Source organism: Vicia villosa, linkage group LG5, assembly GCF_029867415.1.
Source record: "Vicia villosa cultivar HV-30 ecotype Madison, WI linkage group LG5, Vvil1.0, whole genome shotgun sequence".
In the NCBI taxonomy this organism is placed as follows: domain Eukaryota; kingdom Viridiplantae; phylum Streptophyta; class Magnoliopsida; order Fabales; family Fabaceae; genus Vicia; species Vicia villosa.
In genome coordinates, this window is record NC_081184.1 from 115,125,232 (window position 1) to 115,141,750 (window position 16,519).

At 30.9% G+C, this 16,519-nt stretch overlaps 1 protein-coding gene across 1 annotated transcript; it reads right to left on the reverse strand.

Moving 5' to 3' along the window:
• Positions 1-4,522: 4,522 nt before the first annotated feature.
• LOC131602089 (V-type proton ATPase subunit a3-like) lies at positions 4,523-14,760 on the reverse strand. The gene is made up of 18 exons (XM_058874094.1): positions 14,431-14,760; positions 13,839-13,883; positions 13,362-13,481; positions 13,175-13,282; positions 11,963-12,073; positions 11,693-11,866; positions 10,793-10,930; positions 9,792-9,899; positions 9,178-9,285; positions 8,906-9,054; positions 8,078-8,231; positions 6,496-6,656; positions 6,195-6,401; positions 5,830-6,013; positions 5,659-5,742; positions 5,381-5,574; positions 5,153-5,212; positions 4,523-5,064 (listed from the first exon to the last, which is right to left on the reverse strand). Exons 1-18 carry the CDS (start codon positions 14,578-14,580, stop codon positions 4,854-4,856), a joined length of 2,466 nt encoding a protein of 821 aa, XP_058730077.1. The 5' UTR covers positions 14,581-14,760; the 3' UTR covers positions 4,523-4,853.
• Positions 14,761-16,519: the final 1,759 nt, after the last annotated feature.

The window sequence follows — 16,519 nt, forward strand, 5'->3', positions numbered from 1 at the left end:
AACACGCTAGAACTTATACTTTCTATCAACATGTGTTAGCTACTTAAGGAAATTAAAACACTACTCTCATATTAAAGGTACTTCATAGTATCAACTAACTTGAAATAATACATCAACCAGATTTTTAATCTAAATGACCCGAAAGAATCACACCTTAAAAAGTTAATGGAAATGCACCTGTTATTCCTATTTTATCCTTAATTAACAATATACTATTCCATCTATATTATATTTTGTGAATCTTAAATTAACATTTCTCAGTCAAATTTTTAATTTTTTTTTTATATTTGTAATACTTTATTCATCTTAAAATTTAACTTTTCATATTCCAAGAGTATTTATACAATTATACAAGATGATGTAAAATTATCAAACAAATAAAACTGAAAATTCCCGGGTGTAACCGGTTGCACTATTAAGTCAACTAGTTGCATTCAACCTCCGACTCAGTTTTAACTAAAATATTTCATGTGTAATCAGTTGATATATTATGTCAACCGATTGCAATTTACTACTCTAATTTTTTTGTATGACAATTTAAAACGGTGTAATGGTTATACTATTATGCCAATTGATTACATGCACATGAACTAACTTTTTTCCTTAACACATGCCACCTCTCATCATTATGAAAATTTTAGTTTGTAATCTTTAATTTTCTTATATAGGCCAATCTATTTAGTATATATATATATATATATATATATATATATATATATATATATATATATATATATATATATATATATATATATATATATATATATATATATATATATATATATATATATATATATATATATATATATATATATATATATATATATAAAAGGCTTCATAGGTTTTTTTTAATAGTCTAAGTTTAACCTATTTAATTAAATAAGCTTTTAAAAAAGCCTAAGCCTATTATTTTTATTAAATAGGTTTGGTCTGACTTGGTCTTAAGTAGGCTAGACTATAGGCCCCTGTAGATCAGCCTGACCTATTTCCGCCCCTATGTGTGAACAATTATGGATGAATCAAGAATATATTTTCGAACGCACCCCAATTTAAAAAAATGCTAACAAGAATTTATTCGAAAATACATTTTTAAACTCACCTTAATTTTACTAAAGCAAAGCATAGTGTCCGTAGAAGTACATCTCTAAAATATCTTTTGAGACAAAATTGAGTTTCTAAGGTACATATTAATCTAAAACTTATATAAATAAGGATATTATTATACTTGTTAGCACAAACTCACATAACATAATACGCATATCTCGCTTTTACCTACTGCAACGGTGAGAAGTCCCCTCTTGAATTTAGATTCTCATAGATCAGTTGTCTTGTTGATCTAAAATTAATACTAAATATGTACTCAGACAATCGAAGAGTTGTGAATCTTTATTATCGTTCACCTTTAGTTAACAACGAGGAGAAGACACAGTTCAATAATTTTGAGCTTAAGACGGGTGAAGATTTAACTGTTATGTGAAGTACATTTCACCGTTACGAAAAATAAAGGTATGATCGAGGTGGATGTTAAGAATGCGAGATCAACCAAAGATATTCCAAAGATATTAAAATGTCATACTTTCTCTATTATCTTTTATAAGCAAATTTTACTTTTTAAGTTCATTCAATAAATGATGGATATAGTCTATATGTAATCCAAATACATCATTTATTGAATGAATCTAAAAAGTAAATTAAAACATGTGTTAGCTATTTAAGAAAATTAAAACACTACTCCCATATTAAAGGTACTTCATAGTATCTAACTAACTTGAAATGATAATCCAAGTAAATTGGATATTTACCTTAAAAAGTTAATGGAAATTAAATATCAACTTCCTACCTAGGATTAATCAATGCCCCTCTTATCCCTATTTTACCCTTCTTTTTTCGTAAATACACATCAATTTTAATTTAAAACCGGTCACGAACATCAAAATAAAATTTTTATATTTGATTTTTTTTACAGTTGATTTTAAATTTGTATTTTTTTTGAAAAAAAAAACGATTTTTTGGTACTTTCGAATAAAAAAAATAATTTTTCATTTTTTCAAAAAGACTCTGTTTTCGGAAAAAAAATTGATTTTATTTTTTCCGATAAAGTACGATTTTCGTATTTATTAAAAAACTCAATTTTTTCGTATTCCCTTTCGTATTTTCGAAAGAACTTGATTTTTTACAAATTTAGAAATAGAATCGATTTTTTTTCTTATTTATAAAAAATGATTTTTTTTCATATTTTCAAAAAAAATTATTTTTTTGATAAAAATCTTTTCGTATTTCCGAAAAAATCGAATTTTCATATTTCCAAAAAACACCATCGATTAAAATCAATTTTGACTATTTTCTAAAAAACTCGATTTTTCGTATTTTTGAAAAAAAAAACTCATTTTTTTTCGTATTTCCTAAAAACAATAAATTTTTCATATTTTCAAAAAAATTCGACTTTTTCGTATTTTTTGAAAAAACTCGTTTTTTTTTATGTTTTTAGAAATAAAATCAATTTTTTGTATTTGTTGAAAAAAATCAACTTTATCATTTTCTTTAAAAAACTGATTTTTTTGTATTTTCAATTTTTATTTATTTATTTGTATTTCTGAAAAAATTGGATTTTTCAGAAAATACTTTTTAGTTTTTAGTTTTTAATTTTTATTTTGGTTATGGATGTCCAATACTTGAATTTGGTTAAAACCATATTTATAAAATATACAAAATATGGATTTGGTTAAAAACTATATTAAAATTAACCGATTTTTCATATAATGGAAATTGGGTAGACCTTTACTTGAAATGTAGAGTGGTCCAAAGTAGGGGTGTTCAAAAATATGGTTAATTGAATTGTATACTGGAACTGAACTGAATTGCACCATAAAAAAACTGAACCACTTAAATGGTTAATGAACTGAACCATTTAATTTAAACAATTCAGATTCAGTTCAAAATTGGTTCAAAACCAGTTTTCTTTTATAAACTGGTTTAATTATATAAATGAATTTTTTATAGAAAAATAAAAAATCATATTTTTTCCAAAAAATTATAAAATAAAAAAAAATTCCGAAAAAAAAAATCTGAAAGTAAAAAAATATTTTTTTCTTGAAAATAAAACAAAATCTGAAAATTAATTATTTTCTAAAAATTTCAAAAAAAAACTGATTATATTATATGAACTATGAAGGCTAAATATAATATATTTTGTACTATACATAATAGTGTCAGTTTTTCCTTTGTCAAATTGCAAATATCTATTTGTAATTTAAGTTTTGTGTCCACTTAAAATAGTTAATTTGTTTGACTGAACATATGACTAAATTAGTTCTTTTATTTTGATTAATTAATTTCAAGAAGCTTAATAATTTATTAATGATTTCATAATCTCATATAAGTCATCTATAAAATTTGTATTTGCAAGAAAATTTTAGTGTTTCAGAATAAAGGAAAATATTCTATGAGAAAAATTGAAATTCAATGTGTGCATCAACACAATGTGATTAAGCAGTTTATAAAATAATATGATTTTAAATAAAATAGTTGAGATCACATAATGTTTATAAATGGTTTTTCTATTCTTTTATTTTAAATTCTTAAAAAATAATTGGAAAGAATATGTGTGCAGTTCCTTGGAGATTTCAATTGTTTATGTGTGCATTTGTGGAGATTTCAAATTTGTGGATTTCCAATTTTAAAACACCAACCGAAACAAGCATACATAATATATATATATATATATATATATATATATATATATATATATATATATATATATATATATATATATATATATATATATATATATATATATATATATATATATATATATATATATATATATATATATATATATATATATAATGTGTGCATTTGAAGATTTAGATTTGAAGAATCCTGGAGGCCGAATCTTGGAAATCCACAAATTTTCAAAACACCAACCGAAACAAACAGATTAATTTTAAAATAATTTTTAATATAAAATTGTTTTTGTTTTTTGACAAAGAATATAAAATTGGTTATATAACTATAAATTGGTTTTAAACCGGTTTATATACAAATTGGTTTTAAACTGGTTTAAATATACAAACCGGTTTAAACCAATTCATAATTGAATTAAAACTGTTTTAACAATTAACTGAATTGTTATTAATGTGGTTATTAAAAACTGAACTGAACCATTTATGTGGTTCGGTTCAGTGCAGTTTATGAACCATGAACACCCCTAGTCCAAAGATAGCTCACGTGGGGATCGCACAATGCTGGGACGCGTATTTCTGTTCAAAGAACGTTCTAGTTCAAATCTGGATGAACAATACCTACAGAACTTTACCTAGGTTTTTTCCATTAAGAAATTATTTCTCATTCTAATGCCACAAGGAGAAAAACGGAAGGTCGTTTCCATTAAGAAATTATTTCTCATTCTAATGCCACAAGGAGAAAAACGGAAGGTCGTAAGTTATCGTTGATACCCAACAAATATATTTTTACTTTTGAACTGTAGTATGAAATCATTTTCAATATCATGCAAGTAACGACATCATTATAAGTTATAACACTATTATTCATAAAAATAATTTATTTTGAGAGTAATAATTATTACACTTGGCCACTGCCTAGTATCTGTTTTTAGTGAAACACGCCTGGCTAGGAGCTGATAGAAAGTTACTCCACTAACTGGGATGTATTTATTACCACAACGGATAAATAGACAAGATACGGCATGATGTCGGAAGAAAAAGCTCCCAGGATTCCATCATATACAATACCGCAAACAAATACCAATCGGGTAGTCACTGACTAGATACAGCAAATGAAAGAATCATACTTGTTCGAAGCAATATAACTCCTCACTCTTATTTAACTGATATTTATATCAACTCATCCTCTTCGTCTAGCAATGTGAACGAGAAAGGGTGGAACTTGTAACCATCTCCTTCATAAAACTTGTTTTGGTACTCCACCCAGTGAAGCCTCAATGCATGCAAGAAGGCACTCAGAGTTTCCATGACAAGTAACACTCCAACGGTTGCGAAAATGAAAACAATGAGACCCACTATCAGGATAAGCCAATTATTGTACCTGAAATATCAGACAGAACAATTACCAATCATTCCCAACATTATCAGGATAAAAGAAAATGCAACAGAAATTTCTAAACATAACATACCCCCATGCCATAAGCAGAACCTTCTCGTAGAACACACTTGATAACTCTGAATGAGCAAGACTGGTACAAAAAGAAAAACATTAGTAAACGTATAGTTGTAGTTTAGCATTGCATAAAACAAATCTATAGGTAAATAGACAAACAAAAATCATGTGAGGTTCCAATCTTGTATCTCTTGTAGGGCTACATCATTATTAATAGAATAGGATGTGCCATTTATAGACATACCTAAGGGCCCACAGACGAAGGTAAGAAGCTGTATTAGATACTGCTCCAAGTACAAATTCTATAGTGTGTATGAGTTGATGTACAAAAATTTCACTGAACTCGAATTCCGCATGACCGTGGGAATCATGATTTGATTCCACCTGCAAGCTTTCCTCTGTGTTTGAAAGTGGTGCATAGGATTCTTCTTCGTGCCTCTGAATTAAGATAAATATTAGATCCAGAGCAAAATGAAAGTTTCAGGGAAGAACAAATGGAAAACATAATAAAAGTAAGCATACAGCTTCATGTTGTTTCTTCAAAATAAAGGGTTTTGGCAACAGCATCCAGGGCACGGCGACAAAAGCCAGAAGCAGAAGCACGAGCTAGTAGAAACAGAACAGAGCATGTAAGTATTACTCAGAAAAATACTATTAACAAGTTTTTTTGGGGGGGATTAGGAGCTACCCAACCTGAAGATTTTTCTGACCCTCGAAGAGTTGGTTCTCGCCCAAATCATCTGTTGGACTCAAGAACATGTAGATCATTACATGGTACAAATCAGCTTGAGAACCCGTGATCCACTTCACAATGATAAGGAGGGATAGGTAGCCAAATAGACTGTTAAGAAAGATCACCTGGGGGATAAATTGGAACCTGAAAGAGTGATACATCGAAATAAAAATTATATACATCAATTTAAAATACGTAAGCAAGTTCATAGAAATAGAACGACTCGGTGATGATTGCAGATGAGAACACCTGCAAAACTGCTTGGGAAAATTTTCAAAACCATTTCTAATGATAAATGTTACCATTCAAATACATGTTAACTTACCATACATTTACGTGGTTCTTAAAGAACCTGGCATTGGCATAGCTCATTATAATTCCAAGGTTCATTTGAGCAACCCCAAGAAGAATTGACATTTTCATTTTCAAAGAGTTCAGGAATGGTAATTCACTACGTGTACCATGCCATACAGGATCCACTCCAAAAGGGTAAGTGCGACGCGCTTTTATCAGCCCTATTGTGGTAGAATCCCTGCATCAAAAAGTATGTAAATAAAAGAACAGTGACTAAATCTCTAATAGCATAAAGGATAGTATTGATTTATAAATTAAGGGATTTGATTCACCTGCAAGAAAGGTCACGGCACGCATATGCAGAGGGGCCAAAGAGTTCAAATGGAACAGAAAAGAACTCGTTATAGATCAGGCCAGTGTAGATCGAGAAGAGTGACATCATGAAAATAACATAGCGACCTCCAAAAGTCATATCTGTGATGTCATCAAGCTTCTGCATTCATCCAAAGACTCAATGTTAGAAGACTGTTACACATACATTCACGAGACATATTTATGCAACAGGAGCAACAGTAATACACATCACCCAGCAAAGATTGTTGGCGAATTATAAATTGTAATATATCAATCCGAAAACTTCTCACAGTTGATCAAAATTTTAAGTTTTCTGGAAAAATAGCAAAAATGAAATTCTAGTCAAGCCTTAGAGTTGCATTGGTAATAGTTGGTGAAGTCCTTTTCAACGACTAAAAGGACCAGCGGTTGAGCACTGATTCCGTCTTCACTAAGGAGATGGGACTAACTTACGCACTAACATACCAAAAAAAAAGAAATTTTAGCCTTCCTATTATAAGGTAAAACTGTTCACTCTTGATGCCCGGTATTAGAGATATAGGATAGCTAGTCTATTTTAACTAATTTAGTCATCACCTAGAAGATAACTAACTAACTATAAGTTAGTTATCATAGATGTCTAGATAAGCAGCCACACGTCAGTTTGTAATAGGTATAACCTGCTATAGCAGGCAAACAGTATGCACCTATAAACGATTTCTATTACACGGTCTTGAAAGAAAGAAAAAAAATCCAAATGCCCTCAATGATCAAACAGCAACATAAACATTGGAAAATTTATTAAACTATTGTACGTGATGTGCTGTATACTACATAGTTACAGAAAGATCAGTTACTGACCACATAAACATAAATGAGGCTACCTAAGCTTTTTCTTTAATGAACAAGGTAATGTTTCTAGGAATGCCAATTGAACTCAGACCGGCTTAAATGGGTCTGCTGGGTTTAACCCACCTAAATTTTTTGGGCATGGGCGTAGGCTTAGTTAATAGGCCAATTCTGTTTTATACATAATTAGGATTTGGAAGTTTTTTGAACAATTTTGGAGTTGCATGAGATGTTTAACTACTACAAATTTGAACAAAAATGCATAGTTAATTTTTGAAGAAAAAAAAAAAGACATTAAGGGAAAATATACTCCATCTAACAAAATATGTGTAACAGATCAACAACTTCGGAGTTGCATGAGATGTTTAACTACTACAAATTTGAACAAAAATGCATAGTTAATTTTTGAAGAAAAAAAAAGACATTAAGGGAAAATATACTCCATCTAACAAAATATGTGTAACAGATCTACGAGAGTCTTGATCCAAATCAAGGTTCTTTTCTTAAATGTGAGTATGGAAACAAATACTTTAGAGTGCCCTATCCAAATCTTGCCCATTGTCCTCCCTGAATGTTTCAAGATATACACTCGCCATCAAAGCACAAAAGAGATGCTCATACATATTCTAGAAAGGTGGAGATAGTCTACCTAATTTTCTTCATTGAAGTGTAAAACCTAGCCTTTTGTATGATTTTAAAAGGATGGATTTACAATACAAACTAAAAGAGTACCTGGCTAGAAAGTTTCTTCTCCCTGATTATGAAATATAGAGCTGCCAGCAGTAAACATATTCCATGCCCCCAATCACCGAACATTACAGCGAAAAGAAATGGAAAGGTAACTACAGTAAACACAGTAGGATTTGCCTCTTGATATTTAGCAACCCTGAAATGTTCATATAAAAAACTCAGAATATAAGATACATGTCTTTCAAAAGCAGAAGTAAAAACAAATTCATTAATTCTTAAGATAATTGCACCACTAATTGTAAAAACAAAACAAATCAGCCTTATAAGATTTAGTGGTAGTCAAGGTGCACGGAAAGTGGTGGCATGTCAACCAGTGGAGGCCGGAGAGTATTGGCGACAACGACAATAAGGTTCTGAGCAGATTTAGTGAGGAGTGAAGCAGTGGTAGTGGTGTTGAGCTGAAAAGGAGGTGGAGGCAGGGGAAGGTGTCACAAGTTGTGTCATCGTCGCTAATTGCTATCGTACCCTGCCTATTTCTAACCCATCTCCGTTCATAGGAGAAATTTACACTGATAAGTAGGGATTAGATAAGCCACTGAGATAATCGAACATATCCTATTGGCTCAACAAACACTTGATATAATAGGATAAGATAGTATATTATATTATATTGTACTAATCATGGCCACCAAATGAGTCCTATATACTAGCACAAAGAACTTAGAGGACAAATATATTACATAAATGTGATCGTGCAAACAATATGTATGTTCCACTGCATATATTACATAATAAATAAGTACGCTGTATGTCTCCTATTTCCACAAGCACAATACAAATAAAGGGAAAAGAATTAAGTACAATGCTCACCCATATGAGTCTATAATTCCTTGATACGAAGACGTAAATTTGTTCGTGCGAAAGTAGGTAGGTGGCAACTCTCTGGTATGTAAAACTTGCAAAATAGCACTGACTTGGGAGTTAGAGTCCTTTGAAGCCCGCTGTAATGCATCCTGGACCTGAAATATCAAGGTAACATGCTTACTTAAATCATTTTACAGCAACCATATTGGCCGTATTACCACTGGCTAGACAAAACAAAAATCAATTATAAAACAATGGAACACGGCTACAACAAATACCTGATTTGTTGCAAAAACGGGACTCCACCCCTCAGCTACTAGACATTTTTTCGTCACATCAAGGCTCAGCATGTTCAGGGTATGGTGGATGGATTTCTCCTTCCTCACCTTCACGAGTTTGAAGAAATGTTGTCAAGATTCATGAGAAAACAATCATTAAAAGAAAAATATTTATCTACAAAGAGTTTTTACTCCCTCCATCCCACAATGACTGTCACATTTGTACCCAAAAAAAAAAGTCCCAAAATGAATGTCATTTTCAGTTTTCAATAAAATATTAATTCCCCACCCCCAACTGTACCCTCTAATTAATAACTGATAACTTAACACTACTTGCATCATTCCAAAATTCCACTTTATATTTATAATAAAGGTGAATACAGTAATGCTTAATAAGGATAAATAGAAAAAATTACCATTCTCTTTCTTTTATTTATAACATTTTCTTAACTGGTGTGAAAGAAGTAACTATAACACTCATTGTGAGATGGAGGGACTATATTGGAGGATAAAATTAACAATTAATAAAAAAAATGTGATGTAACGGTACGTCGGACTATGTTCTTCAGGTGCATAACACAGAATATTGTTAGTTAGTTTATGTTTTGACAAACCAAAAGATTCCATTGCTCGAATTGAGTCCCAAGATTTTCCAGCAAGTTAACTCGGTGCGAAAGTCCAGCATCTATGGTGGTCTTCAATTCTGTAAGCCTTCCAGAAACCTGCAGGTCCATTTGTTAAAACTGTTTAGTCATATAGCAAAAGTTATAAATTTGCAGAAACTAATAAAGGACAGGACTTCTTATAAATAAAACATAAGCAACTTAGCTAGATTAATGTCATTATTACATATAACAAACTGAAAAGATAATGCTACCTGCGAGCAACTATTTTGATTATTAGTATTTTCAAACAATCTCTTTCACTGATACGAATCATTTAAAGAACACAATCAGAGCAATGCAACTGAGAAGGAAGAAATATCTAAGTACTACAATTAGTCCACCAGAAATTGCTCGGACTAATTCAGCACATTCAACTAACATGACTATGCTTGTGAACAAAAAAGTTAATCTGTGTAAACAACACAATCAAAAACACATTACAAGAACTCAGTATTCACAATAAGCAAGGACGGTTATGAAGACATATTTAAGTACATAATTCTTACCTACCTTTTGGCTATTGTATTAAGCATATGCAATTATGCATTCACTCAATATCTAACAGTTAAGGAAGGTGTCTCAAAACACTTAGAAACTGCGCCTATCCTCTCTTGGCCCCACTAGGGCCACAGTTGAGGACTTGAGGCTAACGCTCAGTGCTATAAGAGTACTTTTTAGTTTATTTTCATGTACTTATGCAAGGGAAGGCTGCCGCCTATCCTTAATGTCAAGGTCAAATATTACTAAACCATATCCCCCACTCCCACAGATAAAATGTAATGGCAGGCTTGTCCATACTTAATCTAAGAATTTGTATCCATTTAGTTTCAAGCAAGGTATGTATCGCTGTAAAGAAGTAGTACAGCAGAAGCTTGAGATAAAAAGTCAGGGTAACATGGTGGCGGATAAAGAAGCTTTTCCTCAATAGAAATAACAATCAATATGCATACCTCCGTAATCATTTGAGCTTGTTTTCCAAGCTCCTCAGCAAACGGGTATCGATTGGCACCAAAGGCATCACAGATTTTCAGAATCTTGGCTTTCACTTTTTCACCAGCGTAAAAGACGACAAAAACATTTTTCTCAGTCTGCAGGTCAGCATCCATAAGTGAGCAAAGAATAGAACACAAAACTGGATATTATGTTTCAACAGGCAAAATTTTATTCAAAAGAAAATGCAGAACCTCACTATTATGTTTTAATAGAAAACACAAATTTAGAGGTAGGGTGCTGACAAATATTAGATGCATAATTTAGGAAATCATATAGATGGAGAGGTTATCACTCAATGATCACTTCCATCTCAATTTTCAATTCCAACAGGCACAACAAACAGGTATGCATATCATTTTGGTTTGAACTAGTTGAGCTAAGGGTTAATTGAGTTTTGGAGGTCCAGGATTCAAATCCTTGACAAAAGTGTAAATAAAATACTAACTACTATCAATTTACCATTAAAAAAAAACTTGATTTCTGATTCATTTTTCGACAGATACATCAAAATTAACAGAGTAAGCAGTTAATAAAAGGGCATGGCAAGCTGTGATATACATGTGTACCATATGTCATCAATAGAAAACATCAGCCAACAAACCAAAGTAATTAGACCATAAAAGCCCTGTATTTGGTCTGTTTTATGAAATGATATATGATAGCATCCATCATGGATACAAACTAAAAATATCACCATTGAATGCATCCAAACTAACTTTCCTCTCGACAAAATTTCAATCTAGTCTACATATTAGCTATAACGAAAGCAAAAATATATGAACGTTAAAAATGGTCCGTAACAGCAAAAATCACAGTTACATACTATATTTTATAGACAAGGGGATACAGGTAAGAACCTTTTCTCCAGAAACAGGGTCTGTAACCGGATCCTCAACAGTAGTCTGCCTCAAAAATACATTGCCTCTAGTAGCACGAAATAAAATTCTCTCAAATGCCATGGACTTTTCCCTGGGAACGAGACCAGCTAAAAATCCCAACTTAACTGCCTTTGATGAATCACCTGGTAATTCCTTTATAACAACAAATTGCAGGATTAGATTCATTAGATGAAGGTTGTCCAACATTATACAAGAAGAAAGTTAGATATGAGCGGGTAAGATATCTACTTGGTCCTGTAATAAAGGTACTTCCATAGAATCCCCACTCAGTTGGCGTGACTCATATTCTCTTTGCTGCTCTATGGCACGGCTTTGAGCTGAGTGGAAAAAGTCACCAGCCTGAAAAGGGAGAACAACTATTCATTGATTAACCTGCCACAATTAAGATTATATATCTAAAAGACACATTTCAATTCTATAAAATGACAAGTATACAATATCAATTAAACCATACCCACTTCTTAAATTTGGAGTGGACATATTAATCTTTAGCATTAAAGAGAAGAATTGAGAATAATTACTAATCTAATATAGATTTGACAGCAACCAAATCAATATACAGAAACAATCAGGTAGACCCAAACCAAATTATATTATAATCATTATTCAATCTTTAGTATGTTATGTCTCATTGTAGCTTGCAGAAATACATGCCTTGGCACATTGTCAACCCGCTTTGCCTTCTATCAGTCCTAGCTTCAGACAACCACGCAACAACTACTTAAGAGAAATTTATACTCAACGCAATAGATTAAACAAGGATTAGGAAAATCGTTAGCTAAGAAACCCACAAGCAAGCAAATGGAAATAAATTGAGTTTGACTTAGGACTACAAAGGGCAGAAGAAAAATTGAAAGTGTCTCAGTTGAGAATATTTGATTTTGCTTAGTTTCAACAAAAGAAATGAAGCCTTGGTACACCAAATGAAATTGCTTATATGCAATTGGGAGGTCATAGATTTGACTTGTGAAAATGGCCTTTAGTAAAAACCCACATTGACATCAATCCTTCATTGGACCCCACCATGGCACGAGCTTTATAGCACCCGGTTACCCTTTCTTTTTTACAAAAATACCCTTTCAAGTGAATATATCTTTCTGCAGCATTTATGTTATAAGCTTTTTGGATACAAAGTAAGACAATCTAAGCACACAGTAGGCAAAACTGAAACACGTTCTAGTTCAACAATACAAAGAGATACGCATAAACATTCTCAATTTTCCAATGTAATTAAAGAAAAGTAATCAGATCACTTTTTTCAGTTATTTTCCATGAATATGTGCATCTTGAAAGGTCGCAGTAGCAATCCGGGCCACTTACAAGAACAATTAGGCTAAATGCATGAAGCAACGGATAATTATCACTGCTCTCTTTATTATGCATAATCTTTGAATAAAAGACACATAATAGTTTATGGTATAAGTAGAGAATAAACTGTACCTTCTGAAGAACAAGCTTATACTCAACAAGTTCATTGTATGTGCGTTGCAACTTTTCACCATTTGCATTCATCTCAGTTAACTCAGACTCGATTTCTGAAAGTTTTATCTGTTACAAGCACGTGATGTGTCAACTTCCAAAATAAATTAAGAGGAAAACAACCTTGTCAAAAAATCTATTTACATACCTCAAGGTCATCGATGTTCACATCAACCTGTGCTGTGGAATCTTTTGGGGAAACACCTGCCTTAAGCATTTGCTCCTTGAAGAAACGCAACTTACGAGCCATCTCTCCACATCTTTTTATCTTCACAAGGACCAATATTTATCCCCCATACATATTCAGAAACAAAATATCAGTATCTTTTTGAAAAAAACAAAATTTACATAGAGAAAAAAATACAGTAAGTCTGGAAGACAACAAATCCTCCATATTGGTAAGAACAAACCACGACACCAATCGTACATGAATATAAGCAGCAAAAGCAAAACTTATGCCATATCAGCTCAATTGTTGTGCCAAATAAATAAATAAATAAATACAAGTTATGCTCCAAAGTCCAACCATACATGAATATGCAGCAAAAGCAAAACTTAAAACACTATATTCAGGTTCCAGAAACTAGCAAAATAAGTGACTTATGATAGCAGAAAACAAACGCACCTGAGTTGCATAAGTTCGTTGAAAGGGGCTCTTCTCTGAATTGAGCTGAAAACATCACAAGAAAGAACACATTATTACGCTTAGAAAAACCTCTCAAGCAAGCTCATCATCATGCTTCAATTTAGAGAAATTAGGAAACAAGAACACATAATTGGTTACTGGAAAATTCATGCTTGCATCATCTGTTCTATACATACAAACATAAACCTAATCATTAAAAAATTGCAATAACACTATGATGTGAAATTGAGATCTCCTAATGTAAAAATTCTACTATCAAAGACTAATTCCACCAACGATTTAAAAAGCACTGCAATGAAGTTCAATAAAATAATTAATCAATTCTCATGAAAAAAATCATAATTGAGTTTACGTCAATTAAGTACGACAATGTGTTCGAACTCGTTAACCTGAAAAAGGAGTTGCAGCTTATTTAGATCAAATTAAGCAGATTAATAATCACAAACAATCAATCGAAAAACAGCAATAAACACAAGGATGAACCCTAATCAAAAGCTAGTAACTAAGAAACCAAAAACGAAGTGATTAATGGTTTATCGACAAAGAAATTGAGGAATTGATGAATACTGACATCTTTAAACTGAAGAAGGCCAAGGTCACCGAGGTAGGAGACAGTGCAGTGAGCGGATTCGATGGGAATGATGAGCTGAATCAGTTGCATCGGCTCCGAACGGAACAGATCCATCGGAGGACAACAACCTCCACGCGCTACCTCTCCCATTCTTTCCGCAGCGAATTCGATTGATTCAGAGAAGACGGAGAATCGAGACAAACACCGATCTCAGTCTCAACTACGGCCTCAGAGGAAGTTTCTCCTTCTCTCCTTCTTCTTCCCCTCTCTATTATTTTTCCCTTTCGTTTGTTGATCAGATTGATTGATTCAGTTTTTGATTTTTTTCCAGCTTTTTTTATCTGGCACAAAAATTAACAATATTGTTTTATCAATAAATAATAATAACTACAATACTGCTTTTAGTTTATTTTTTCTACCACGGTGAATAACAATTAACAAGTATATGTTCATTGTATGGTATTTATTTTTTTAAAAGGGTATTTTGACCATATATATTTAAAATTAAAATCATATCTCTTTTTTTGAATAAAAATATCTTTTAAAGCAAAAAAGACATTAATTTTTACTTTTTTATAAATAAAATGAGTTAAAAGGTAGTGCACTGACTGTCATCCAATAGGAAGTCATGAATGTGTCATGTCATTAAAATTTTTTTTTAAATAAAATAATATTTTAATTGGATGCATGGTTGTGATTGGTTGACAGTGTAAAAATATTTTACACTGTCAGTGCATGATCCATTTTCTCAAATAAAATAATATTTTTTATTAAAATTCACGCACAATAGTGTCAATATTAGTTTTCAATTTAATAATATTAAAGTTAAAGTTTATAAACAATTTTAACATAATTAACTTTTAGAAAAAAAGAAAAAAAATTAAAAATACATAATTATTTTGAGATATCACAATTTTCCTAAAATATAATTATTCTACCTTTATAATTAATTCTACTTGTAATTATAATTTGTATTATTACAAGAAAATTCATTTTTCATTTCAGTTTTACAAAAATTATATAAATATAAATTATTTTTCATTAGACTTAATTTTAATCAAAATTAATTCTACAAAATCAACTACTTACTCGTAATATTTTATTTTAATGTATTGGCAATTTCATTTTCTACCTAGTAGATCATTCATAAAATATTTTCTGTGTGGCTAACATAATGACTAGCACGTTTCTTTTGTGCTTAATTATTATTATATATAAAAAGATATATTTATTTTGACATATACTAATATACTAGTATGATCAAATATCTTTTATGAATAAGGTTTAAATAAATTTATTTTATAATGTTTAATATTAGTAAAACGGTTGGATTTAGCCCATTGTTTTAGTTAATAGTTTTAATAATATTTAAAAAATTATGAAATAATTTAAATAAAAGATAAGTATTTAAAATGTATTTGTATGCAAAGAAAATTAAATGCTAAGAACAAGGACTAAAAAAATTTAAAGCCCATTTGTGATCTTGTGTCTTAGATTATTTTTTATTCATTTTGATAATATTTTGTAATAAATGTTAGTAACTCTAGAAATACTAAAATAACGCATCCATGTACATACTATTAAAATATAGGGTCTTGCTAACCAGTGCATTCTTTAACCATATTAAATAAGGAAAATATTTTTTATAAAATTTAACATTTCAATTTTCAATACAATTTTAATGCATTAAATACACACACTTTAATAAAAACTTACAACTTTAATCACTTAAAGAGTGTCTCAAAAGCACTGGTTAGCATTTCCCTAAAATATTTTACAAATTTCATCTGATTTCAAAATATCCTTAAAATCACTAATGTCTTAAAGGTAATTGATTAGGAAGGGTACCTAACTAATTGGGAAGTAGAAAATCACTCTGTAATATATGGAGTAAACTCTCCACCTAATCAATTAGAAATTGTCTAAATTTATTAGGCTTTGAACTTGGTTATTTTACTTATAAAAGTTATGTCTAATCGATTAACAATGCATACTAGTTGATTAGATAGCGGCTCCAACCCATTTTACTGATCAAGAATGCATGCTAGTTGATTAGATAGCGGCTCCAACCCATTTTACTTTTCTTTTT

Bases quoted from the DNA above. Each gene is read 5' to 3' on its own strand.
- LOC131602089 (XM_058874094.1), bottom strand. From the start codon at position 14,580: ATGGGAGAGGTAGCGCGTGGAGGTTGTTGTCCTCCGATGGATCTGTTC. The intron at 12,074-13,174 runs GTACAGTTTATT...CTCCCTTTTCAG, and splicing joins ATAAGCTTGTTCTTCAGAAG to GCTGGTGACTTTTTCCACTC. The intron at 9,055-9,177 runs GTATTTGTTGTA...TTGATATTTCAG, and splicing joins CCGTTTTTGCAACAAATCAG to GTCCAGGATGCATTACAGCG.